Source organism: Pungitius pungitius, chromosome 20 (assembly GCF_949316345.1).
Source record: "Pungitius pungitius chromosome 20, fPunPun2.1, whole genome shotgun sequence".
Classification (NCBI taxonomy): domain Eukaryota; kingdom Metazoa; phylum Chordata; class Actinopteri; order Perciformes; family Gasterosteidae; genus Pungitius; species Pungitius pungitius.
The window spans coordinates 8,637,642-8,665,060 of NC_084919.1; the positions used below are offsets into that span (position 1 = coordinate 8,637,642).

General features: G+C 44.8%; 1 protein-coding gene across 4 annotated transcripts in view; it reads right to left on the reverse strand.

The window, feature by feature from the left end:
- Positions 1-352: 352 nt before the first annotated feature.
- Positions 353-27,419, reverse strand: part of wasf1 (WASP family member 1) — a 44,137-nt gene continuing 17,070 nt past the window's right edge. For 2 of the 4 annotated variants that reach the window (XM_037450301.2, XM_037450299.2), the window contains 9 exons: positions 23,518-23,672; positions 22,560-22,694; positions 15,797-15,950; positions 14,115-14,232; positions 6,272-6,328; positions 5,515-5,678; positions 3,737-3,916; positions 2,222-2,796; positions 353-2,033 (listed from right to left, as the gene is read on the reverse strand). In XM_037450301.2, coding sequence (XP_037306198.1) covers positions 1,876-2,033; positions 2,222-2,796; positions 3,737-3,916; positions 5,515-5,678; positions 6,272-6,328; positions 14,115-14,232; positions 15,797-15,950; positions 22,560-22,694; positions 23,518-23,650 — 1,674 coding nt within the window. In that variant the 5' untranslated portion in view covers positions 23,651-23,672 and the 3' untranslated portion in view covers positions 353-1,875. Of the gene's footprint in view, positions 2,034-2,221; positions 2,797-3,736; positions 3,917-5,514; positions 5,679-6,271; positions 6,329-9,714; positions 9,799-14,114; positions 14,233-15,796; positions 15,951-22,559; positions 22,695-23,517; positions 23,673-27,419 lie in introns of all 4 variants that reach the window. The other 2 variants (XM_037450303.2, XM_037450302.2) reach the window with 2 other exon arrangements.

The window sequence follows — 27,419 nt, forward strand, 5'->3', positions numbered from 1 at the left end:
ATTCCTTTATTTCCATCTGACAGACAATATCTGGAAGGTCCAGATGTGGATCATCTGGGGGGAAAACCCCAGAGAACATCCTCAGGACTCCTGCCCCTTAAAAGTTTGTGAGCTTGATTGAATTGTTAATCAATTGACACTTTAAAGATATTTAAAAGACACAAATGACATCCTTTCTTAAAAATATATGGATGGATGATATTTCACATATATTTAGGGCCTGAGCCGACTGAAAGTCGGGCGAAGCCCTATTGAAATTGCAAGAATTCTTATTCTTATTTCGCCACTTTTGGGGACTTTATCACGTTCTAAAACTTCAGAAGTGCGAAAAATGTATATATTCTTCGGAACATAAACATTAGATTTTTATTAATTCAAGCAAACTGTTACAGTCAACAGTTACATAAGTTACATGGTATACAGTATTGATCTAATCTTTTTTTAAACCAGGGTTTCTGTCCCACATTTCTTTTACCCCCCAAACATAGAAACAGCAAATCCATACAAGCGCAGGCAAGTAAGTAGTAACAGCACGGTACATTCATCAACTCAACGATACGTTTTGTACGAACAATAAGGCAAGTAGAAGAAAGAACAAACAAACAGAAAAGGATGGCAGACATTTTCTTTGAAATGAGCCAAAACAAGGCGTAATGTATTTGTCTTTCAGGCCTGAAATGTATTCTTTTTGCTGCTGTGGAACCAAACGAGGTAAAGAGGCTTCTCGTTAGCGGCCAGGTGCACTGCACGGGGGGGGGGGGGGGGAACTGAGGGAAGAGCTGCCTTCAGTGCTGTTGAGTGGTTTGCATCTGATGTCGGTCAGACTCGGTACCTACTTTAGAATTCAAAAGTTCTCCTCCTCAGTATTCATCGAGGACAGGGAAGCGGATGTACAACTACAGCATCTAAACACTTCCATTTCTACGGCAAAAAAAAAAGAAAAAAGAAAAGGATGGGAGCTCAGTATGCAACCAAAAAAAAAAAAAAAACGCCGGCTCAGCGTTTACCTCTGACATTCCCTGATGTCAACATAGATGCTGGACAGACAAAAACGCTCAATCTCTTGGCATACATTTCCCTGGGGGGTGGGGGGGGGTCAAAGTTAGATGTAAGTGGATGGATATGCACGCGTGTGGCCTGACGCAGACATGTGATTCTCCTTCAATTTCAACCGTACAGCAATCGTCACATGACATACCAGCACAATCGTTTGCTTGTTCCGAGTGGTTAAAAGTCAAAGTCCTGATAACAAGAGAAATCAAAAAGACAACCCACACCGAGGGACTGTTTCATGAAGGGGTCAGCATCAACAACTACTGACCCGTTAAAACTGCAAATTAATTAGCAGAAAAAGGTCAATAAAAGACAGTAAAATAAAACAGCATTCATTCAATGCCACATTTAGCCACCAGGTGGCCAAACGCTGGAGAACCAAGGATAAATGCAACATGCCTTTATTTATTCCTTTTCCATTTTCCTCGTATTTTTTTTTTTTTATTTCTTCACATCGACGTACAATAAGAAACAAAAACAAGTGGTTCCTTAAAAAAAAAAAAATATTTTCATGTATAACAATAGTAGACGAAAAAAAGTCACGTGGTAGTGCAGAAAAGAATCAATGCAAAAACTTCCTTCTGAAACACTAGAAAGAGCGACGGCCAAGTGGAGATTCTACTCTGAAACACGAACCACGGGACGGCGATTAAAAAAGAAAAAGTGGGCAACAACGCTGATTCACTCCCTTCCAGAGTACAACGGTCTCTTTGATGACGAGGTGAGGAGTGCAGTGGTTGGGGGGGGGCACCTGAACACATTTGTCCTCTGCTTCCAACGCTGCTTTTTTTTCTTCCCTCTCTTCCATCCCTTCGATCGCCGTCACTCCATCCAGTCGCCTTCGTCAAACTCTGACTCGTCCTCGGAGTCCGAGTACTCCACGGCGATGCGCCGTGACAGGATGGTGGCCACGTCGTTGCCGACGCGCTCGTGCTTAGCCTCTTGCTCTCGCTGCTCCTCCACTTTCCGCAGCTGTATGCCTGAAAGACGCAGGGCAAAGTTTAGGGTTGAGTCACGTGGAACCCCAAAAAGATATGGAATTAACCAAGAAATCAGCTGATTTTTAGTGAGTTTTGGGCATTATTACTTTGAATTATTACTTTTTTGCAATCAAATAATCCACACATCTTGCACCTCATACTAAATAGTGACCGTTTGCCTGACCCACCTTTTCTAATAGCCTCCAACAGGACGCTGCGTGCGTCGCTGATGGGCGGCAGATTGGCCGGATGGTGCCTCTTGCTCCCGAAATCGTGCAGGGTGTGTGGCGGCGGCGGGGAGGCCATGGCTCCTGCCGAGGGGAAGGCCGGCAACGGCGGCGGGCCCGAGTGACAGGGCGAAGAGCCCCGTGCTCCGGGGTGGGGCAGAGGCGGAGGCGGCGGGGGAGGAGGCAGGATGCTGCCGTCCGACTGGGCCCCGGAGCCCGCGGGTGGGCCCCTGTCCAGGACCTGCTGGAGATGGGCCGGGGAGCAGTGAAGGGGAGGCGCCACGGGTGGAGGCGCCGGGTGCAGCACCCCCGGGGCGATCTGGAGGGGAGCCGGGGCAGGCGGGATAGCCAGAGGCTGCTGCTGGACCGGTAGAGGAGGAATGGGAGGAGGAGGAGTGCCCCGCAGGCTCGAGGAGGGCAACGGGGGAGGAGGAGGTGGGAGAGGGGGAGGCGGCGGAGGAGGAGTGTTGGAGGAGTTGAAGCCTCCGGTCCGGGCTGGAGACTGGGGTCTGCTGTCGGAGAACCCCGAACTGGAACTAGACATGAAGAAAGAGAGAAGAAATAGAAAAGGAGCTAAAGGCGGGGAATTAAACTGCTAAATTCTGAGGGGGACAAAACGTTGATATAATTTTACCCATGAAGCTCGAAGGTTGTTTTGCATTGTTCAGAATCTAAAATAAAAAAACGTAGGTCACACGATCAACGATTTGTTGTTGTTGAGTGGAACAATGTGCAGCTTGGGCATCAATCTCGTGTGGAGTATTTCCTCCAAGTGCTACATGAAATATGGCAAAGAGGTAAAGTGAGAAAATTCAATATAGAACACGATGACTGAAGAAACGGCAAGACGCCAGAACCTCGGGTCAGAAAGAGTCTGAAGAGTAGAAGTAAATCAAAACGAGATGACTGGAGAGAGTTTGCATCCTTGGATGGCTGCAAGGACTGAAAAATCAATGAGGTATTTCTGTGGAGCTGCAGCCTTATGCTTAATCGTTCTACCTGATCGCTCCATCCCTTCAAACAGTAACACATGCAGCAAAAGTGTGCTGCAGAAAAAACAACCTGTAATGCGCTCAGTGGCCTTAACGCTGTATTGATCCTGCCTTGGTCTGAGCCTTTTCCTTTTTTCCCCTCAGCTCTGATCCGCACATCCTCCACCTACGCCTCCATCCCTTCTCCTCTGTGTCCCTCTGCGGAGCTGTAACGGAGATACCAACGAAGTGCTCTTCCTCTCAAACAGAATGAGAAAAAAATGAAATGCCACTCACTTCGACCAGCTGACCCGTAAGAAGAAGAAGGAGAAGAAAGAGAGCGAGAACAAACCAGCTAACCAAATAGACGGGGACGGGCTTGCACTTTGTCTGATCTGCTCGTGGCATCAGACGAGCCGAATTGGGAATGTGGAAGAGCCCAAAAGAATGAAAAAGGTTTGCGATGGGACATGAAACTGAGGTTGTGTGTGGTCTCCTGTCCCACCTGATCACAGAGGGTGGCTTGATCTCTCCCAGTGGGTGCATGAGGGGTGGAGGCGGTGGAGGGTCGTGGGGCCGTGAATACATTCTGTCCCCAGTACGGTTCAGCAGCTCGTTCATCTGGGTGTAGGGCAGCGCCGCCAGCGAGAAGGGCCCGTCCAAATGTTCCATGTACGAGGGAGCCCTGAGCACAGAGATATGTCGTCCTTAACTCACAGTGTGTCTGGTTGCCCTTTGAATTCACCTCGCTGATTTCATATAGATTCTCTTGTCGTTACAGTCGGGTTTTTTTTTTGCTCCCTAATGAGATGTTACTTGAACACAACAACGGACTACTGGTCATGCTACGTGTAGCGTAGCTCCAGTTCTCCCCTCGTGGCCCCTTAAGACTGAACAAAAAAGGTCCTGCTGACAGCTTGCATTTCTTTGTTTACAAAGTCTCTGAACTCTAAAATCATTTCATATTCACCACAGATTTTACGTGATGAAGTTCTGAGGGATTTTTTTTTTTTTATCCAAACCTCTTCGCGGTGGCTTCCAACCATCAAACAATCTCGTGAGGCCCCCGTTGCGCGTTCTTACTGCACATATCGAGAAGCGGAGAGCAGTTCCACCAAAGAAGTCACTTTTCTTTCATAAGCTCTCTAGATTTATTGGAATTTTGTTCAGAAATGTGAAGAAATAGATATGCACAGCAGTTCTTCCTGTAAATCATCTTACAGGAGGAGGAGGATACAGCATCAGGTTTAGGAACAATTATCACCCAGTGGATTTAAATTTGACTGACAAAGACGGTGTAAATGTTTATGCACGCAGTGTAATTACTCCTGATCAAAAAAAGTGTAGAAATAAAGGTTTCGATTAAATAACGATTTTCGTGATGAACCTTAAAGACATTTACATTAAAGATTGGATGTAATTAGCATGTCCAAGCTTGTCAAATCACGTTTTTGAGAATTTGTGAGAAATCTACACATTGAGTTGTAATTAGAAATTACTTGTTTTTTTTCTTTGGACCCATCTGCTCAAGATAATTTAAAACAAGAAACAAATACAAGAAGTAGAATCATGTGACGCTGTATCAAATTCTACTTTGGCTCAGGTCAAAGCTAACAATTCATTCTTTTACTCTGAGGGACGTTACTCAGAGACAATTCATTAGAGTTTATCTGCTTCTTTCTGTATCTTTTAGATATATTTTTATTCATTCGGAATAATGCAAATGTGCCTCCGCTTCGATGATCGTTCCGACGAGGCTCGCTCGGCCCTGCTGGACTGCTTTTATTGTCCAGGCGAGTGTGTTCATTACACTCTGTGGCTTTCGGGTGATAAACCAAAGGAGCACTTTCACCACCATCTACATGCGCTGACGCTGCGGCGTAATTCCTCATCAGTGCCTGGAGAAAATACCTCACGTCAGCTATCCATGGCACTAACAAATCAGATAAACAATCACTTTGCATGAAATATTTCTTTATTGATCGCATTGACTGTCAGAGAAATTATTAAATGTGCACTGAAGACGCTGCACTTTACATATAGCGCAAGTGCAAACGAACTGAGTGAACTCGTCCTCTTGAGTGGGCAGAATTTATTTATGTAAACTATGTCTTGCTGAAATATTGTCAGCCCATCTGAATATATCCAGTGAGTCAGGCGAGGTAGCCCTTACTTTCTCAGTGGAAGAAAGCACACATGAATATTTTGTCTCCAACTTTTGCGTTTGTAGTTACAACCCTTTTTCCCCCTCACTCTGAGACGTGTGACCATTATTGGACGTACCTGTTGTCGTGGTAACCTGCAGACCCGTTGGCCTCCCTGTGTTTGTCGTCAGGAATGTCCTGGGCGAGCTCGGCGCCCAGTGCCAGTTTCTGCCACTCCTTCTTCCGATCGTGAGGCAACCGCGGTATCTTCTCCGGCTCCTGGGGGCGCTCTATCGCCTTCATCTTTGGCACGGAGAGTGATGGAAGACCGGAGGGGGGGGGGGGGGGGGAGGTTTGGGTTTGTTTGTGGAGATGGTTTGTGGATGGGGAAAAAAGGAAAAGGAGGCAAGCAGGAAGAGACAAAGAGAAACCAGATTAGACATCCTAGTGTCTTCATTGTCAGCAATGCAAACAGCCACGAGGGACTGAAGAAGAATTTACTACTATTACTGTGAAGGACACACACTTTACACCTCTTTCAAAATGTAAACTAGGTGATTTCAAGTAGTCAAACAGTACTGAATGAGCTCTGTGGGTTTAGGGAACACTGTCGTACAGACTGGGGAACAGGGAGCACTCATCGACGGACTTGGGCCAAATCGAGTTATCGTGAGTAAAATTTTTTACTAGAATATAAACTAACAAAGTGGTAAAGTAGTAAATACATTTTTTTTCATAAGTAAATTGAGGAATAGCACTTCCTACCACCCAGACTTGAACATGACTGATTTAGCACACACACAAAAACACAGTGATAAAGAAACAAAGCAGTGAGCTGCTGTACCAGAAATCACACACACAGTGTTTTTAAAATAAATGGCTGGATTTTCACATACCTGCCCTGGAAGGTCTAAGTACCTATAGACCTGGTCATACATGCGGGGGTCCTGCAACTATAAGAAAAAACACAAGAGAAGGGGGGTAAGGGCAGCAGGGTCAAAAAAAGGGTCAACACGGCACAGGATTGAGCACAACGCACAAACACAAAGAGGGCGGGACTAAAGAAGTGCTGTTAAACAGAAAATGACAACACACGACAACGCTCAAGGGACGTCACAATGCAGGTACTGCAGGACGCAGCGGCACACTCCAGTCCAAACACACACACACACACACACTCGCAACGACTGAGGTAGAAATAGAAATAGAGAGATTTCACTGGAATGGAAGGACAACAACAGGTCACACAAAACATGACATGCCAAACACACACACACACACACACACACATACACATATGCTGGAGTCAACTCCAAGTGACAGGTTTAAGAATAACAACAACAACACTAAAATGATTGAAGCGTTCATATTAGAAAATAATATGCAATCCGGATACAAACAAATAAAACCCATTATCTAGATGTTAAAGATGTGTGAGCATAAGGCTCAGCAATAAGTTTTACTACCTGCAGCCTTTTGGTTTCATACTGAGGATATAAATCTAAATGACAGGTCACACATTTGTTTTCGTTTTCTTTAAAGGGCTAAATCGTTCTCTAAAGCCAGCAGGGCACTTTGCATTGAGCAAACATTACTCAAGAAGGATTATGTAGCCCTTTTATTTTCAGCCCCATGAGGGATTAAAACAAACCACAATGCCCATCTTCATTGTAAGGAACAAATGTCACAGCGCACATCTGCCTGGTGCGCTTTTAGTAGCTTTGGAACTTTATGGCACCGAAGAATCAGATACATCAGGCTTTGCATACCGAAGCCATACTTGTTAGGGGAATCAAGTCATTGATGCTTTAGTCTTCTCATGGGATTTGTTGACAAGAAAAACACCGTCTTATTCTTCAAGTGTCAGTGGGTTACAAATGAGCTTTAAAGCATGCCGTAGCACGCTGTGGGTGAACACATTCTACTCAAACATATTACTTCCTTATTGGCTGCAAAGCTGCAAAGCTACATTATTACAACGCCCTTTTTTCTAGTTAAAGTAACACAACACAGATTGTTTTTAAACGTACACATATTTGTGTGGTGAGAAATCTTTTCCCCAAGAAACGTTTCAAGACCAGGTAAAAATAAAAAAGGGGCCTCTGAAACATAATCTCCTGGGACTCTGCATCAAAACCGATACTAGTCAATTTCTTCATGTCACTTAAATCTACCAGGTTGACGTGCCCCTGCTTATTCAATAACTGTGTGCATGCGTGTGTGCGCGCATGCATGAGCACGTGATGTCGTCTCAAACGTGGCTTGTGGACGGCGTCGCCTTCGCTTTTGTGATGATGATGCTGAACGCCTGCGTGGGAATGAATGCTAATGGTAATGCATATTGATTAGCTTCTGATTCATAAGGCCCATTACCCGTAATGAGGCATTGGCTGAGGGTGACACACACAAACACACACACATCTGGACTGACAAATTGAATATCATTTCTTCCAGACGTGAAACAGCAATGGACACTCGGACACTGCTTGAAGGAGCTGCATCAGAAGGTCAAATGTTTGAACCTATCGCGCTCTTTGAGCTTTGAGGAGTCTGATAGGGAGGCTACTTTCAGTCGGACTCCCTAAAAAGTCCGTCGTTACCTTGTGATATTCTAAGAACCCTTTGGACGACATTTACAAAAACAGAAGTGAGCATCTGCAACGGCTTTGGTGTAACAATGAGGGGGCGGCAGGTAGGACAGGTGGCAGACGGATGAAGTGGCACGAAAACACACAGCGCATAATGCTGGCAGACAACCATCTGCCCGACCATAGAGGCTCAGCGAGTGACGAGTGTGATGCAGCCACGTGAATGTCAAATCAGAGTGTGTGTGTGCGTTTGTCACAGCTGTTGTGGCCAACATCCGAGGGCTGCGTGCCTCCGCCGGGTCGTCATCTTTCATCCGAATGGACCTGTGCTGGGGGAGAAAGTGTAGGCCCTGCGGATGTGTGTACGAGTGTGTGCAGCGCAGTATTTGTATATTTGTGGCATGAAGCGAACGCTTTGTGTCTGCGCGAGCGTGCATGCACACACACACTCGTATGCCCATTTGCGTGTGTACCCGCGTGTGTCTCTGCATGTTTGCCTGAATGTTTAATGCGACAGACTCAGCAGAACTGCGGATATGCTCCTCCCCCGCCGAGGCACACGGCAACTGGACCACCCTGACAATAACACACACACACACACACACACACACACACACACACACACACACACACACACACACACACACACACACACACACACACACACACACACACACACACACACACACACACACACACACACACACACACACACACCCTTGTACAGTAATTATCTGAGGCTTCCTGATTTCTTCTGATGACATAACCAAAAATCAAAACCGTGTATTAAAGAAAGGCAAATGTGTACCTGTAGCTATTAGGATATGGATATTTGTAAGACGACATCTGTGCTGAAACGCAAGTGTTAGTTTGAGGACTAAACAGATAACAGCAAGGCAAACGAGTCCTCTAAAGGGAGCTCTCATTCCAAAGGTCTGTGAAGTTCATTTAGGTCTGCGATCAACTGGCGTGTGATCGAGTGCTGTTGCTGTGAAGTGAAGAGCCTCCATGGCTGTGTCCCAAATTCCTCCGTTTCTTACTGTGGTGGCTTTATCGTGTAAACCAGACACGCAGACAGGTGTGGCGAACGACACGTCATGAAGTGTAACTGTGAGCCACGGTTTGTTTAAAATTGATCGAGAATTGAAGAACGCTGCAGACGGCATCCACTAAAAAGACCGTAATGTGATCACTGGTGGCAATCGAGCATTTTTATTGGACTTAAATTGACGGTGAGGAGTTGCCTCAGGCAATTATTACCCGTCTGTTTATCGGCTTCTACCTGAAGCATTCTTCTTTGATTCAAAATAGTTGTCCCCATCAAAAACATGGTAAAATAAGGTTGGAGGTTGATAAAGTTCCAAATTCCCCTTAAAAGTATGTAAGTAAGTAATTTGAATTAAAAATAAATCATCGCTTATTTTTTTTTTATCAGATTAGGAGACTATATGTACATTCTTTTTCTGAAATTCCAATAGCGGTTAATATGCGTTCACGTTGTGGCGAGGACACTCCTCGTGACCAGAGGAGAGCTGGGATGCACTCAGGGCAGGTGCAGCAGACATTGGAGGCTTGTTAGTGGTTAGGTTGGAGGTGGGAAGCTCACTTGTCCACAGCAAACCGGAGGGAGAGTGGATAGAGGGGGGCGGAGTGAGTGAGTGAGTGAGTGAGGGAGGGAGGGCTGCAGGCTGCTGTGTGGGGAGCAGATGCTCTGGTGGAGGGTTGGGGGTTTAGGAGGGAGAAGGTCTTACCTCTGGGGCTGTGAGGAAAGGAGGAGGGGTTTCGCAAAGGACTCTTATGAGGCCATTGGGACACACAAGATAAGGCATTTCCAGCTGCACAGAGTTGGACAGAGTTAGACCAGAATTCAGAAAAATGAAAGGCAAAAGGTTCAGAGAAGACAGAGGAAGAGAGATCCTGAAGCGGTGTTTCAACTTTCACAATTCTGGGGCGCTAGCACTATCCTAGTAACCCCTGAGGTGTTCACACTTACGTTGGGCGTCTTCCCGGGGCTTTAAATAGCTGATATTTTCACATACCTTGAGTGTGAAAGTTGTTTTTATTAACAGGAAAATGGTATCTGAGCTGTAACTGGAAAAAGCCTCCGTTGGCTCCATCACTCCTCCTTAAATGCTCCGATAATGAGTTGTTGCATATAACCTTAATATACATTTTTTCACATCTTTCACAATCCCCAAAAAGTCAGCTGTAATTAAAGCTTCATTCTGGCCATGGCTGCCTGCTACACGACGCAACTGCAAATTAATGGAGGCTGTGCATGTAGGCCGAAATAATTAGCATGCATATTTTTTGCACAAGAATATTGATATTTGTGAAATTTGTTTCAGCTAAAGATCTGCAAAGTAGGCATCGCTTTACTAATCACAGTTTAGGCCCCTGCTGCGGAACCGCCAGGGTCAAAGTTTAACCAATGTCTCTGTTTAATCTGCAACACTACAAATATCTGCGCATTTAACTCTAATACTTTTGCGTTGGACTTCCAAATATCAAAGTGAATAACGAAGTGAAGTGTGTCTGGCGACGCGTAGAAAGCCTCCCGTGTGTGTTGACAGTGAGAGCGGCTCCTGTGGCCGGTAGCAGCAGGGCACTGTACGCCGCGTCGGTCCCAATCCTCCGAGCTGGCTTTCCCAAGTCTCTTGAATGGACCTGAGAGTAGTTGCCGTGGCAACCGGAGCAAGTGGGCTGGGCATGGGAAAGCGGCGAAGACGGAGATGTGACCCTCTTCGTTGACTGGTAATGTTTGGGTCTTTGGAATAAGACTGTATGTTTTCTTTCGATCGGTGCCAATGTGTCTTCACTTAATCATACATCCCTGATATGTTCTGATGTCTCTCTAAACTTTTATACAAGTGTACAGAAGGACTTTATGTAGGACGAGTATATTGATTTTCTCAAAGCTGCCGTTGAGCTGTTGTACAACGATGCATTAGCATTGCAAATGTATCACCTGGTATTCTTTAGATACAGATTTGCAGTTTTATTAGCGTCAGTCACCTATGAAAGGGAGGAAACCTTTCATCCTGGCTCAACAATTCCTTTCAGTCTCATTAACGTGCCTGACGGCGGTACTTTTGCAAAAGAAAAAAAATCCAGAAAATATTATCCTACTTCTAGACAAGTTAATCAAACAGACGAAAATTACAAAAATCTAAATGTCGCTGTATTTCCTTATTACGATAAAGCATATTCCGCTGTGTGTGAACGATAATGAGAGGCAGAGCCAAAGCAGGCGTCTCCACGGGGGGGTTCCAGCCGCTAGAGACAAACCCCGATGCAGCGTGATCTCAAAGAGAGGCGGCGATGCTTTCTGTCCCTCTTTTCTCTCCAGGTCCCTGGGACTTTCCTCTCAGTCTCTCTGTCTCCCTCCGCCTGGCTCAGCACATGCTAATCCACTGAGAGTGAGGCTAACACAGGAGTTAATGAGATTAGGACACTGTAGGCTTCTTTCCCTTCCCTCTGTGCTGCCGCTTTCCATTTATCACTGGCTGCCTAATCCGTGTGTGCCTGTGTGCAAACGTGGAGTGTGTGAATTTGGTCTCCAACCAACTACAAGGGATGCGACTCTGTATGAAAATGGCTGTTGATTAAAAGAGATGAAGTAGGATTTGATTAAGCAATTTAATTCTTATTTTTTGGTGATGTATTTCAAGCAAAGCACAGCCGCTTTAATAAGGAAGTGCAGTTTGGTAACTCGAGCTATTTTGACTGAAAGATACCTCTCAGATACTTCATCTTTACACTTGTAATGTTAGAGATGTACAGCAATTGAATTTACTTTTCACTCTTTGCCCACATCTCATGTGATCCCTTCGACCCTCCAGGCTCCAACATTTGATTTTTTTTCTATCCTCCGTTGTGTAAAAAAGAATGTTTGACTTGAACCCGTGACCCCCTCCCTGTAAACCCGCTGAAAATCACTTAGTTTTGCTGCTCACTCGAAGGCATCAAAAACCCTTATCCTGCTTCAGTGGACTCAAGTGGTGATGAGTCGAGTCAGCTACTCAAAGCTGGAGCTCCCTTAGGACACAAGCCTGATCTCTATTTATTAAACATGTCAAGGCCTCTTTATTGACCTGAATACCATATATATTCCTTTAGAGTTTGATTTTGGGGCAGGCTTTTTGGGTTTGTCTTTCGTTTCTTTTTTATACAGTATATTTGGTATTTGCCGCATTATATACTGAAATCTAGAAACGTTCACATTAGTGATGTAATAACCAAGAATACGTATTTTATTGTGGGGGGAAAACGGAAAAGGGAGAGAGCGAGAGAGACCTGAGGCTGGAAGGAGAAAGGGAGGCAGTGCTGGAACATTGTCTGTCACAGGACAAAGTGTTGGCAGCTAATCTCAGATAGTGTCACGGTGACTGGCAGGTGGCACGGCCCGTCGGGTCCTTGACACTGCGGCTGCATGGTGGATCATGGTCGATAAAGATCCATTTAATCCTTTGTCTGAAAGTATCTGAGTTAACAATGGCAAAACTATCCCCAAAAAAAAGGATGTGAAGTAGTTAAAAAGCAGAGAACGATTTAGCTGGTATCTTTAATCTTCTGTTTAAATATTAAACCGGAGTGCAAAGAATACATAAATAATTTACAGCAACAAACACACACACGCACACACTTCATGAACACTGAGACTCAAGAGGCACTTTGGGATGTGGCGGAACGAGCCAATGAGCTAAGGAAGTGTAACGCTGTGTGTGCCCACATGTAGCGCTGTTCTCTGGAACTCAGGCTGGGGAGCACTTTGTCAGAAAAAGGCCCACGGCATTTGTTTCTATGACAACACATCACCACTGTGGCCATTGTTGTACGATGGACTACCCTTGGCGTTTATGTTTGTTTTGTAAAAATATTTTTGGGTTACTATCGATCCCCAGGCACAGCTACAGTTACCAGGGAGACGAGTCCGACCGAATCTGATGTGATGTGGTTTCCTGAAAAGGAGCGACAGTGATGACGCCAGCATCTTTCTGAAAAGTCCAGAGATTTCAACCCACCCATGCGAATAAATGCAAGTAACTCTCATTTTCCTTCCCTCACCCTTTTATTGGGTGATTCTGAACGCTCTCCATAAAACACACACATATCTTCTCCACGCTGTGTTTGCCCCGATACTCGTTCAGACCATTTATTCACCACGATGGTTACACAAACCAACAAGTATGTGTGCGTAATTACTCTAATCCAGCCTGCTCTCCATGTGAATGTCTTTTAGCCCTTTCCATTGGGTCTGTTTTACCAGTGTGGTGAAGAGGGAAATGAACATGGCTTTAAGAGCTGAGCCCACCTGGGGCTTTAATTAGAAGGAAATCATTGGAATGAGCTTCAGCTACAAGGGAAAATAACAGCAAATAAAAACTCTTCATTTTACATCCTCCCAACCAATTCTTGGCTTGACTTGCCTTTTGTCCCTTAAGAGCTGATTCACGCAATCATTAAAAACCTCACAGCCAATGAATTATATCCTCTTTCATTCATCCAAACCCTCAGTGACAAATCACTCTCCTACTTCCTCATTGAAATGTGACAATAACAAGCTTTGATTGACTGTGAGGGGGCAAAATGTGGAGCACGCCCTGCTTCCCACGCATGAAAAATGCAAGCTGGTAGTGATTAGGCTCCTGATGCTCAGAGTGGGAAACCCCTCATTTCTGAAGAGGGGGTTAAAGCTCTGCATTTGTTGAGGGATACAGCCTTTCTCTGGATGTGCAAGAGCGCAACTTATGTGACTGCGCTGCATAAAAATCCAACATCAGATTGCATGTGTATGTGCGTGAGGCTACATGTGTGCGTTTTATAGTTTTGTTTGTCCCAAAGTCCCATTAAGATGTAATCATTGCACAAGTAATGAGCAGAAGGCTCGATAAAAGGAAGACTTGATTCATCTTTGTGTGGTGGCAAACCAATGCATCATTCTGCAGCCGGGCCTGTGTTCAAGCAGGACACATTGATCTATGGAGAGGACAGGAAGCCTGTTGATCCCTCTGACTTCATGTCCTCCCACTGGCTAACCTCAGTGCTCGTGTCCTCACAGACTGCAGCAGCAAGAGAATCAGAGCGGCCCCGACTCGCTGAACACAAAGTGAGATGCGCGGCGCTGGTTGTTGGTGTTGTTGTGACGTACCTTCTGTTTCCGCCTCTCCTTCCTCTTGTCCTCTGTGTCCTGCAGCATCTTCTCTCTCCACAGGTCAAAGAAGTAGGACGGGTTGGTGTAGAACTTCAGGCCTTCTTTCCCGTCGTCCCTGCAGAGGGACAAAAGAGACCCAGGAATCGCATTATGTTTGCTGTGTTCCTTTTTTTTTTCTAAGACTAAATAATGACAACAATCGATTTTACAGGCTGAGGTTTATCCTCAAAGGTTTTTTGCCTGTGTTAGTCACACAATAAACTATATAGAATAATTATATAATATATAATATTTAGCTCTATTAAATTTACAGCTCCAACTAAGTATTAATGTCATCCTTGACTCAGTTAGCCAATTATTCTCTAGTACAGCGAATGGTAGAAAGAGGAACTCTGGATTTCCCAGAGTTCAAGGAAAATACTTCAAATGTCTTGCTTTGTTTAATCCACAGTACAGGACCATGCAATTTTCCCTGACATCAATTCTTTATTTTGAGAAGTTGGACCCGGAGAATGTTGAAAGGTTTAAGAAGTTGCACAATTATTTAAGCAAAGACAAAAGGTATTTTTTCTTCTAAAATCCTTTATGTCCTAAACTGCTTGTCTCACTCTGTTTTCCTCCACAAATGATATATATATATTTACCATTTTCCATGAATAATAGTCCTGTGTTATCATTCATTCTCTCTCAACTGTGCTCCACTCTCTGTCTTCTTCACGCGCATTACAGAATCCTTTGTGGTGGTTGGTCGTTCGGGGGAAACAGCGCCAAGATTACAGGGAGGGAAACGGAACACGACTTCCGACAGACACAGGTAGTAATCCCACCCAAAGGTCTTCCCTGACGAGGAAATTACCCTCCAGCAACGCCCAGCGACGTTCTCCAGAAATGTCACCGTCAATATATCAATACGGCGATAAGCCTTGAAAATTGTCCCGCTGATCGCTTTCTCTCTTCTTTCTTGGCAGTTTCTAAATGCCCATCTGCCTCCGTATTTCATTCACCACCAGTCAGTTTGTGAAATGTATGGAAAACCTTGCAAAGACTGGAGCATTCTCGATCACCCCCATCAATAACGAACTAACTTAACCCTGTGCTGTCTGTGTTTGACAAATCATCAGCATTCAGTTTTGCAAACTCGGCCGAATAGTTCTTCAACCACTCGGAGACACAAACCATGGAGTGAGGGAGTTCTCGGCAGGTAACCGGAGCTAACTTCCCGTACATCCATCCATTTTCATCTGCTTATCCGATATTCCCACCAACAAAAGGTGCACGAGCAGCTTGGGGTGTTTTTATGTGTGTGGTGCATCATTGTGAGCACTGCTTTTCGGTGGCAGGCAGAAGTACGATACTGAAGAATGTACACATTTTTGTGTTAACACAGTAGGTCTGAGTATTTCTTTTATGCCTTTCAATTAAATATAATTACTTTTTCTCCACACTGGGGAGAAAAGAAAATATTGTCAGGTTAGCAGGGCTCAGAAAAAGAGCTGCAGTTAAACCTTCCTGTTGTATGGAACTTAGAGAACGCAACTACACGTTGCTTCTCAATCTCCTCTAATCTGATAAAACGTGGGTTTAACGTGCACATTTGAACTAACTTTTAGTATATGATTCCTTTAGAGACAAAAAACCCCCAGAAAGCGTTTTGTAACGTGATGAAACTGGATTCTGACCTGTAGGGGCTGAGGATGTTGAGGGGTGGCGGCCGCTCGCATGTCTCGAAGCTCTCCTGCAGCGGGACGGGCAGCGACTTCCGGTCAAACAGCTGCTGGTCCTGAATGGTGGAACTCCTGAAGGCCTTCCTCATGGTAATGTCCTGAAGAGACACTACGGAAGGGAAGGAGGGGGATTAAATCAGGTTCTTTAATAAAGAAGAAAACATGGGATACTCCCTGTCTCACTCACTATAGTCATCAGCCAAAGCACCAAACCTGTGAGAAACAGTGAATCACTGATTGGATCATTTAATTTCCCTACAAAGCAAACCAAAGCAAAGGTATAAACTAGCTCGGTCAGGCTAACCCCGGCTGGGCTAAAAAGTCACCTGTCACACGCTGTGGAGATAACTGCACGGCTTCTGTACAGGAACAGCTGACAGGGGGTGAAAGAATAACTCAACGCTGCACAGCTGAATCTTTCAGAAAGAAATCAGGTTGCAGAAATTTCTGAAGGGAAGACGGAAAACCATCCACACGCATGCTAACCCTCAATCTGGTCGGGCCATGTAGAAAAACAGCAAGTCCTGGAAATAAATCCGGAGCGTTGCAACTGGATCTGAATTAAACATGAGGGAATGACAAATGGACACACTTCAATGCTGCTCAGAGGAAGACTGAAAAAGTCATGTGGCATATAATATATAATATTGCATCGTACCACACACACCCACATACAGAAATAAAACATTGTGTAATCGAATACTGAACTCTTTATTACTGTTACTGGATCTCTTACGTCAACCTAGCAGAACAGTGGAGTTATCAGGACCGTCATTGGCGTCTGGGTAATTACTTCCACACACACCCGCTGCAGTGGAGGGCCAGCCACCTGAGGCATCATTATTAACAAACACCACCGAGGCTCCGTTAGTAACCCTCTGGGAGAGAGACGGGGGGGGGGGGCAGAGAATGCGAGAGGGTGATAATAGAACTGCACGGACGGAGCCGAGTCAGTGGATGTAAACAGAGGACGGATTAATGAGCCACTAACAGCAAAACAAAGAGCAGGTGCACACAGACAGGAAGCATTCCCTAGATGTGAGGACGAGTTGATGGCGAGAAGAGGAGGAGAATATAAAAGAGCAGAGGAGAAGAGGAATAAAACCAGCGGAAACCAACGGCCATAAAAACTGTGAGGCTTGTCCCGAAGTGCAGAAACCGGAAAGATTTATAAATACTGGTGGTGAATCTCTCGTTTCATGGGGAAACTAAAAGCAGAACTGTCAAATAAGGAGATAAAATCTGTCAACTGAGATGTTTACTTTGGCGACTGCAACGGAATAAACTTCAATTCCAAGATCAAGGACATAAGGTGACTGATAACTTCTAAGATCTAAGCAATAGTGCCATGACAATTACTGCAACCACAGGGGATACTGGATAAGTGAGAGTAATATGGAGAACTATGAATTTGAAAGTGATACTTTGGTGATCCCTGTCAGCCATTTCACAGTTTGCCTTGCTTCCTTTCCACTGGAAGGTCAACGTGAAGGTCGGGCAAGTGCACCACCACTCTCCCTCTCACTGATAATTTGACATAGGGAACCAGAGAGTGATGACAAACAAACTGTCGGTCCAAGAAGAAGCCAACCGGTGTGTGTCAATCTGATGTTGCTGAGTGCAGAATGCTGCGTCCCACCCTGCATTTAGGGAGAGCAGAGCGCTGTCAGATGGTGTGACTAAAACATGTAAAGGCAAAAAAAAAAAACACTTCTGTAGGTCAGGATGATTCTGATGCAGACTGAGGTGGCCATAAGTCTCTGGCAAGCAATACTGAGTACTGATCAACACCCCCCCCCACACACACACACACACACAAACACAAACACACACACACACCTTAGCATGATGTTCTACATCCTAATTACAAAATGTCACTTATGCAGCTGAGCTACCAATTAAACCTGTTTAGTGAAGACATTCAGCTAATGAGAAAAATGTAAGTGAACTTTGAGTGAGTGAGTTAGTGAGAGGTTGTAAGCTTATGTGCGCGTGTGTGCGCTCGTGTGTGTGTGTGTGTGTGTGTGTCAAGTGGAGCAGCAGCCCCTGATCTCAGCCTGTGAGACTTCTTATCAGCAAGCTAGTGGTGGAGAGTTTATCTCTCTCCCTCATATCTGTCTCTACAGATAACATCTGGCTGAAACACCCTCAACCAAAGAGCGGTGAGGAAGTTATGTTACGCACACATACACACACACACACACACACACACACACACACACACACACCTTTCAGCTTCTTTTAAGGTTTCAAGGAAATTCTGTTTTGTCTTCCCTCTCTTTGCCCCCCTCTCTTATCAAGATTAATTCCTACACACAACTTCTGAAGATATGAGAAGGCATTGGCCGAACTCTTTCAGCATGCACGCAGCTCTTCATTCAGTTCAATGCAAATGCCTGTATTTCCCCTCCTGCAGCCCTTAATCACTATTTCGCCTCATAGTTTTTGCTCTATTTATTTCCCATTCCTTTTGTCTTTATCTTGTAAAGATGCCAATTGATTGTCCTCTCTTTCATTTTGTCCTCTTACTGACTCTTCTTCTTATCGTATAAATCATCCTTTGTTGTGGATAATGCGGGATGTCACAAAGTAACTCAAGAAGGGAGTAAATTAACTATGTGCATTGGTTCTGGCCTTAGAAGGCTTTAATCACAGTGTTTCTTACTGGTCATCACCCACAATGCTTCTGGGTGACCTATCATAACAGTAAATGATAACTTCTACATTTACAATTGCTGGAAAGTTACACCTAGTAACGTCGTCCCGACCGATGGCGTCATCATGGGAGAGTCCCACCCACGCCCTCCCTCAGGTAAACAAGGTTACCTCCGTCAACACGTTTGCCATCGTTAGCACGGTTAGCATCGTTAGCACTGGCAGCCACCGGCTTAGCCCTCCCAGTGTCGCGGGTCGTGAAGATGCATTAAAATGGTGTTTTGGTGAAATTGCAATACAAAATGTCATATACACCATTATCCATTTGAATATTTTATTGTTTTTTAATCAAAAGGAGGCCAAGCGCTTAATGCCCGTGGGGCACCGATATATATGTAGTCATGGGACAATCCTCTCTCCCCAATATGAGGGTTAAACTAACTCCACCTACTTAATTCCAGTTTACATGTGAATCACCGACAACAAGCACACAGCTCTCGAGCACACGCCAACGCTTTCTGAATCAGCTGCACAACACGGGTCTGCTAGGGTAAGAGTTACCTAAGAATCTCTGAGCCGCTTGAATGTAAAATGATTGTTTGAAATACTAAAAGCCTTTAAGAAGATGACGGTTTCCAGACAGAGAAAATTAAAGATGCATTAAATCACAAATTGGAGTTTTGGAGCAAATGAGTCATTTTGTAGTTTGTAGTCACGCCAGCAAAGCGTTTTTGAATAGACCTTAATAGGGAGAAACAGAGACTGAGGGAGATGAAAGGGAGATAAGGAGAGGTACTTAAATCATAAAATAAAAGTCACGCAGGGTTAGCAAACAGTAGAAGGAAAAAAAGAAGCAAATAAAGAAAGATCAAGAAGGCTCATGAGGGACTCGAGAACGGAAAATTGGCAATAGAAGAAGACATTTCTTATGGAAGTACTAATAGAAGAAGCAGGAGTAAAGAGGGACTATGGAGGGAGGGGGGGGCTCCTGCGGCCAGCGCGGTGATATAGCGCTGCTGCTAAATAGGGGTTACAGGTCATTAGTTTGGTTGGCTCGAGTGATAGTGGGAGGGCAGCCTGACAGCACACAAATAGCATCCACGCAAGATGTGTGGGGGGGGAGCAGCGATCCATCAGAGAGATGTGAGTGGGCAGGGGTGGACAACAAAGACAGAGACTGTGTGTGTGTGTGTGAGAGAGGAGGGGGTCGGGGGGGCAGTCAGCGGTCAGAAGAGGAGGAGGGGTGCCAAGGCCTAAAAGGGCAACGAGAGGGACGTTGCACTTTAAAACGTTTTTTTTAGTAAACTGAGTGTGTCTATCAGTTGGAATGTGCAGTCATCCATCTCATTAAGCCCTTTTGACCTCAAGCCACAGCACACGTCCCTCCGTCCCAACGACCTTCAGCTGGACATCTTTCAAAAACTTCCCAAAACTGGGTGCAGCAAATAATCGGGTTAATCTTCACCCATGCTGTATTAGAGGAGTTGCATCTGGCGTTTCAGGCCATGAACTCACATTTAAAAATCGGTACAGAGGTAATAAATCCAGTAAGAGAAATAGTCATTTTCTCATAGACAATCTGATTTTTTCCAAACACAGGAGTCGCCCTGCAGCTTTAGCCAACTGGTCCTGAAGCAACGGAAAAGGATCCGGTGGTTCTGGCTATGATGCTGCGTAGCCTCCTGCCTGATGGGACGAAGAAAAACCAGTCTGTTTGCAGCGAGTGGGCGAGGTCCTGAATGATGCAGTAGGCCTTTTTCTTTTCCTGCGCACGTGCTGGTTTAAATGTCTCCAACACTTCCCTGTTGACTGAGGTGTACGTTGGCGGGTCCCTCTGAATCACTCAGACAGCGCTGTTACTCTGCTCGAGCTTAGCTGAGATAGCTGCTCCTCCAATGCGGAGGACTGATGGAGTGGGGCCGGTCTTTCACAAAGTTCACAATCATCATTTTTTTTTTTTTTTACAGTGATTTACTGTGAATCCTCGCTGTAAAGGCTGGAAGTACCACTGCTGGCGAGCAGCCTAACTTCGCTGTTAATACGAATCCATTTTCGAGTGCAATCTGTCTGTCGGTCACAAAATGTTCACTCGCTTTTTATTCTGTCATTACGGGTTTTAAAGCACTTCAAAGAGGGATTCCGTGAACAGTATCTGTAGAATACATATTGTGTGCTCCCCTCTCCCGGATCCTACCATCCTCCCTCCTCTTATTTATCCCTCCACAGTCCTGATTTATGGTCCCCTCCTTGCCTGCACTTTCCTCCCCTCTTCTTCCCTCCTTTCATGCCGACCACAGACCCACGCAGAGGATTACAAGGCCAGCAGTACGATTGTGCTAAAAGCATGCACTTTCAACTATTTACAGCAGAATGTGTTTGAGAGGATAAAGACAGGGCTGGGGTGGGGCTGAAAGGGGGCATTTACGGGAAGAAGTAAAAAAAAAAAAAAAAAAAAAAAACACGCTAAACCCCTCCCACGACTGTCCATCTGTCAAATGAATCAGACATTTTTTTTACAGTTGTCGGGACAGGAGTGTAGGCAGGTTTGCCTATTTACAAGAGCAATTCATATACCTTAAATGGGTGTAGAGGAGTTGTAGCGAGTGGGAAATCACTGCAACCTGGAGAAGAGGCCATTTCTACCTGGCCCAGATAATTCCGTGGTGCAATTCTTTTACACTCCACTGCTTTTGCTGCAGTGCCCTGTATTATGCGCCCATCCCTCTATCCTTCCATCTTTCTTGCTCTCTCCTCCGAATCCTCCGACTCCCCCCCACCACCGCACACTTAAACTGCCACTGAGCTGATCCTTATCCACTGTCTGTACTGCCAGTGCTTCAGGCAGAAGGGGGGAGTCAAGCCTATTTATGACGGGATGCATGAGACACACACGTGCACATGTAATCACTCATAATCACTGTACAGATGCACAAGCATGACATGAATATGGACAAAAAGCCATGTGCCAAAACAATACAAATACTGGCTTTGCTGTTATTTCTCTGAGGCAATGTGTATAGATGTGTATCTTATCAGATAAATACCACTATCTTATCCTCTGCAGGGTAATATAGTGAGCCTTGTTGCATGAAAGAAGGAGTGCACGAGTGTGTCTTTGCCCTTCAACCTCTGAAGAAGAATAGTATGGATTCACTTATCAGTCCACAACAGACTTCCGCATTTACATCACGTACACAATCATTTAATTAGGACGGCTACAGTCACAGGGGTAAGAAGAAAAGGGGGCTGGGCAGAGGATGGCAGGTGAAAGAAGAGGTAATAAGAAATAAGAAAAAAGGATGCATAGCTAGGTCCGCATTAATCTGGATCTTGAAGAGCCCATTCCGCAAAGCCCTTAGAACGCGATCCTGCAGCCCGTAAAAGCTGAGAAACAACTCATCCGCTTGTAAAAAAAAGGGCCACCGAAAGGCTGCGCTTGCATTCCCGGGAAAAGATACAAAAGCAGCGAGTGCAGCGCGGTGAGCCTTTTACTGTCTCCGTGTCAGTGACAAGGAAGCAGTTAGAGCAGCATTGTGCAGAGCCGTAAACAAACTGCCGGCCCATGGGGAATCGATGCGGTGCCTTGGAGCATGGGATTAAACCGCTGCGCCTCCCCCCCTCCTCCTCCTCCTCCTCCTCCCCCCCCTTCCCTGCTTCCCCCAATCCCTCTGTCTTTTAACGTTGTGCCCATTGCCTGGAGCCCCGCTACCATCTCACCCTGCCTCCCCCGCCTGGCTTACCGGACAGTCTCGTTGATTATCGCATTACTTTTTTTTTATTACTGCTCAGCACGGATGCGGCCCGACCACAGATCGAAAATGAGATCCTTGATCGGGCAAACAAAGCCAAAGTGGTACTCTGGATGCTTCCAGGGGGAGGGGGTGGCCTCAATGGTTTGAACTCTTGAGGCTGAAAAATCGCTGGCTGTTCCTCCGCCCTTAACACTGGAGGGTTAGAAGGGGGGGGGGGGCAACACCTTGACACACAAATGCACTCAAAGCACCAACAAGTGCACATTCACTTTGGTGCAGTAAAAGCTGAAGGTGTGACCAAGTGTACTCACATTCCTCTTCTTTGGGGTCCAGCTGTGTGACACTGATGGAGAGGCGGTCCACGCGCTCTTGCAGGGAGTTGACCCTGAAAGAGAAGGTGTGGGCCTCGTTGAACAGCTCTCCAAATAGGTCTTCTGCATATTTGCCTGTTGAGAAAAAAAGACACACAAAAAATTGTGTTTTAAAATGCATTTCATTACTCAACCAAAAACATCGACACCATTAACTTTTATGTGCAGCGGTGTTTTTCTTCTTCTTTTAATTCATTTTTGTGTCGATTCTTGCTTTTCACCAGGCGTTGGTTCGTTTTCACATCAGCAGCCTCAGGGGACCTGGAGTCTACAACTCTGAGCTCCTTTTTGTTGTGAAAAGCTTCACTGAAAGGGTTTTTCAGGCACAAAAAGGAGTGCTGTTCTTTGTGGAGCATCACAGCTTAGAGATGTGTGATAAGCGACGTTGAGAGTTTGAGAAACGCTGTGTCAGCGATGAGTCCTTCGGGGAGCGAACGACGGAAGCCCACTGCTCAGATGGAGACAGCTGTGTGATGTATTACTAATACTGTTCTCTAATGGTAACTCTTGTTGAATGGTAAATATTCTGGACGGCGGGAGTCTGTCAGTAAAGTGTGCCAAACTACTTGTGAACTGGATGACGGGACCCCCGTCTCTACTGCCGCTCCAAAGTGATTGATACCTTCGTGCTGCGCTGGGATTTTAGAACTGAATGATTAGGATGCTGCCTTAAAGTTTAACACGGTAAATTGTATGAGAATGCGTGTCCAAACTTTTGACCGGTACTTTGTGTATGTAGAAAAGAAAAGAACAATGTAGTGTTTCATCATTCAGGGAAATAAAAACATCTAACATCCAAATGGTGAGCTGTTGACCTGCACGCCATGTGGGATGTGTGGGTCCATTCAAATACCTCTGTGTGTGTGTGTGTGTGTGTGTGTGTGCGTGGGCCACTCACTGAGGCTGCTGAGCTGACGTATGACGTTGGCCAAGGAGATGTTAGTCACACACTCCAGCTCATTCTTGATGTTCCTCGGCAGCACCGTGTGGCACAGGTGCCGGGGCTCGATGGTGCGCTTCACCAGCGGCATCCTTCTGCTGCGACACCACTACCTGCAGGAGGGAGGTGCAGAGGGACAAACGCCGTCAGTGTGACAATTCTCGTTATACCTCGTGAATTAGCGTCATTGGACACAAATAGAAAAGGAACTTTTAGTTTTGCTCAGACCACCAAAGCATCGAGTCTCTCGTGGAGAGGGAGTACAGTGTGAGAAGTACTTTTTAAATGGGATCCTGAAGAAAGAACCGGCGGCTGAATGGCAGCCATGTCGCCTCGTCTGTTACATCGTCTTGTCCCTTTTCATCCCGCGGTGCCAGGCTAACAGGCATTTTGTCCGCCCCCTCACCCATGCTAATGGAATGGAATTAAAGGGGTGCTGTTCTGCTTTCGGTCCAATTCTCATGGATTCGTGCTGAGACGAGGCAGATTTCCCCCAAAACACAGAAGAAACAAAGACTGAGGCGACCCTCGCATGTTTACAGAACTTCATTCCTATTTCTGCCACCAGAAACTGTTGAGACGCCTCTTCTCTCTGCTGTGATGAAGTCATTCGGGCAGGTGTCTTGAATTAAGTAAAGATCAAGTGGGCCGACCCGCTGATGGACAGTGATAAAGCCTTGTTAAAGCACTGATCAAACACTAAATTTACGAATGGTGTTTTTAATTTCCGTCGTGTTTCTATGAGGGGCCGTTTAGGACTTAACTACTGAGACACTCTCACACACACTACTGAGACACTCTCACACACACTACTGAGACACTCTCACACACACTACTGAGACACTCTCACACACACACTATTGAGACACTCATGCCATCTCACTAGAGTGCGTGAGAGCATCTCACTATACAACGTGAGAGCATCTCAGTATACAGTGTGAGAGAATCTCAGTTACACCGGAAGGCGGAAGCAAAGAGCGCTGATTTTGAACAGCGCAATGCGCCAATCATACGCCCTTCCTTCACATGCCTTGAAGTCCGGGCTCGCCCGTCCAAGTTCATAAATACTACCATATTCAAGGGACGGAATGTCATTTTAGGACGTTTTCAGGCGAGAAATTAGGTGTTTAAGCAACATTCAGCCATCGTAAAAAATTCCATTGAGGATGTCGGAGATGTGAGGTGTAGTTAACGGGACCATCTGATGCCTCCAGCACCGGGCGGTGAGCCTCATCTCACGCCGCAGACCTTCCATTTTCCAAACAGAGCCATTCCACTTCTGCATCATTTTTATTTATTGATTGAAAGCAAACCCTTTTAAGTTTCTTTCTTACTGTTGTTATTTTTTCTTTCCTCTAATTCAAATCCAACCAGCGTGTCTTCAGTAAAAGTAAATAAAGAAAAAATAATACGGTGAAGATAGTGTGTAGATACCAGAGGTGGCTGGTGAAAAATTTCCTACATAACACTATCCAATCAATTTCAAAAAAACATCCCAGAATGATTTAAAACAAAGCTGCAAAGGTATCGGAAACGCAATACTAATTTGTAGGTCAATAATTACCATTTATTGCAAAACAAAAAATAGTTATGAATAAAAGGATAACAATCTTATTTGTTTCCCTCTCAGGGGAAATGCAGTGTAATACATCTAGGTATCCATCTATCTATTTTGAAAGAGCGCCACCAGCCCAATGCAACTTCGTTGTGGTTGAAGACGGTACTGCACCCAAATGACGTTCTATGACGTGTTGACACAAATCCATTCAATAGAACGCGTCATTTAAAAAAATAACAAAACAAGCTAACGGCTCGTATTTCATGCTAACAACACAAAACTCACAAACAGTCGTATAATCACCACTGTGGCAGGAACAAATGTAATTTAATCCGGGGGCACCTCACCAATCAGCACATGAACTGAGCAAAGGGATTTTTTTTAAATGAATTTGTCTTGATAATTCGTAAAAAATATGAGTTTGCGCGGCGGTAGGTAATTACCCACAATGCAACGGGGCAGCTTTGGCCTGTTTTTAAAAAACAAAAAAATGTTATGGTTGCACCATGACTGAGTCAACTCTGGACGAATAGGACTACAAATAGGGGCAGTGGTTCAGTATATGGGTAGAGCTCCGGGATTCCTCTCTGAGGCGGTCGGGTTGTTATCTCAGTGATGCATGTGCACCCATAGGGCTCACCGCGGTTAGAGCAACACCATTTGCATTAAGGGTATACAGCTGCCTCTGATGCGGGGATGTTGTATCCCCCGCACAGGACGGTTCCCCCGCACAGGACCGATGCGATGCGGTACACTTGTTTGCTGAGGAGCTCCTGCGACCGCGACATTTAGGAGAGCTCATTTTTTTTTTTTTTTTTTTTTTTTTTTTTGAACTTTTATTTATATTTTTTCACAGGACAAAAACATGGAACATTATCTGAGACTAGGGCTTGGGGAAAAAAAAAACATAATTATTATAAAGATATATACTGTGTACTGTATATCTTGCTGCATTTAATATGAATCCCTATATCTCAACAGACACAATACCACAATGTACAGCCATATCATTTATAAATTTAAATATTCTTTAACCATGTGCCATCTCCGGATAAAGAGGTCAGTTTTCAGTTGTAATGATGCAGTCATTTTTTCCATCAAATAAATCTGCTTCAGTCTCTGTTTCCATTCAGTAACGGTTGGTGATTTCACAGACCTCCAATTAACAGTAACGTTTTTTTGCGCAATTAACAGTTGTACACGTAAAATGTATCTTTGGTCAGCATTGAAAACATCCACTGATATAACACCCAATAAGAAGAACTGTACATTCGATGGTACTTCTCTTTTTACAATTTTCTCCATCTCCTCTTTGATATATTTCCAGTACGTAAGGGTTATTGGACAGTCCCAAAATATGTGTGTATGGTCCCCTATTTTACCACATTGTCTCCAACATAAAGCTACAGATGGGTCTTTTACAAAATTTGAAATAGCCAAAGGAGTATGAAAATAGCGTATTTTAACTTTCCAGTCAAATTCCTTCCATTGTTGGCTATTATTCCCTTATGACATCTGTAGCAGAGTTTATCCCATAACTCTTCCTCTATTACTGTATTAGCTTCTATTTCCCATTTTTCCTTAATGTTGTACGTGTTTCCAGCTGTTTCTAATATCAGTCTTTTATAAAGATGAGAAACCCGTTTGCCAACAGGGAGGCGTTTTTCAGAAACTAAGATAAAGTATTGTTCAATGCCGTTTGGGATTTTGCCGATTCTTTCCCTCTCCTTATGGTTCGTAATGTAATGTCTAATTTGCAAATATATATAAAAATCACTTGAGGGAAGATCGAATTGTTCCTGGAGTTGTATGAAAGACTTTAAGTGAGTTTCTTCAAAGAGCTGGTTAAAAACAAAGAGGCCCTTAGCCGCCCATCTCCTAAAACCATGGTCCCACATTGAAGGTGGAAAATCTACATTACCCACTATGGGCATAGCTCGAGAAATTGTTCCAACATCTTTAAGCATTTTCTTTACTTCCACCCATACTTTGAAAATGAATGGATAAAACATACAATCAATCTTCATTTTATTGACGTGTTTTAGATCCATAAAGGGTAGGACAGACAGTTGTGCACCCCTAACTTCCCCTTGCTCTATTTGGGTCCACTTTGCTTCTTCATCTCCACTGATCCAAGTCCCAATTGCTGCTAATTGAGCTGCCCAATAATACAATTTTATATTTGGCAAGGCCAAGCCTCCTTTATCTTTAGCCAGATGAAGTGTTTTAAGTTTCATTGTGAAACAGAAATAAAAGACGTGGGGTCAGGTTCATCCTTACAGTCTCAACTCTGCCGAGCAGA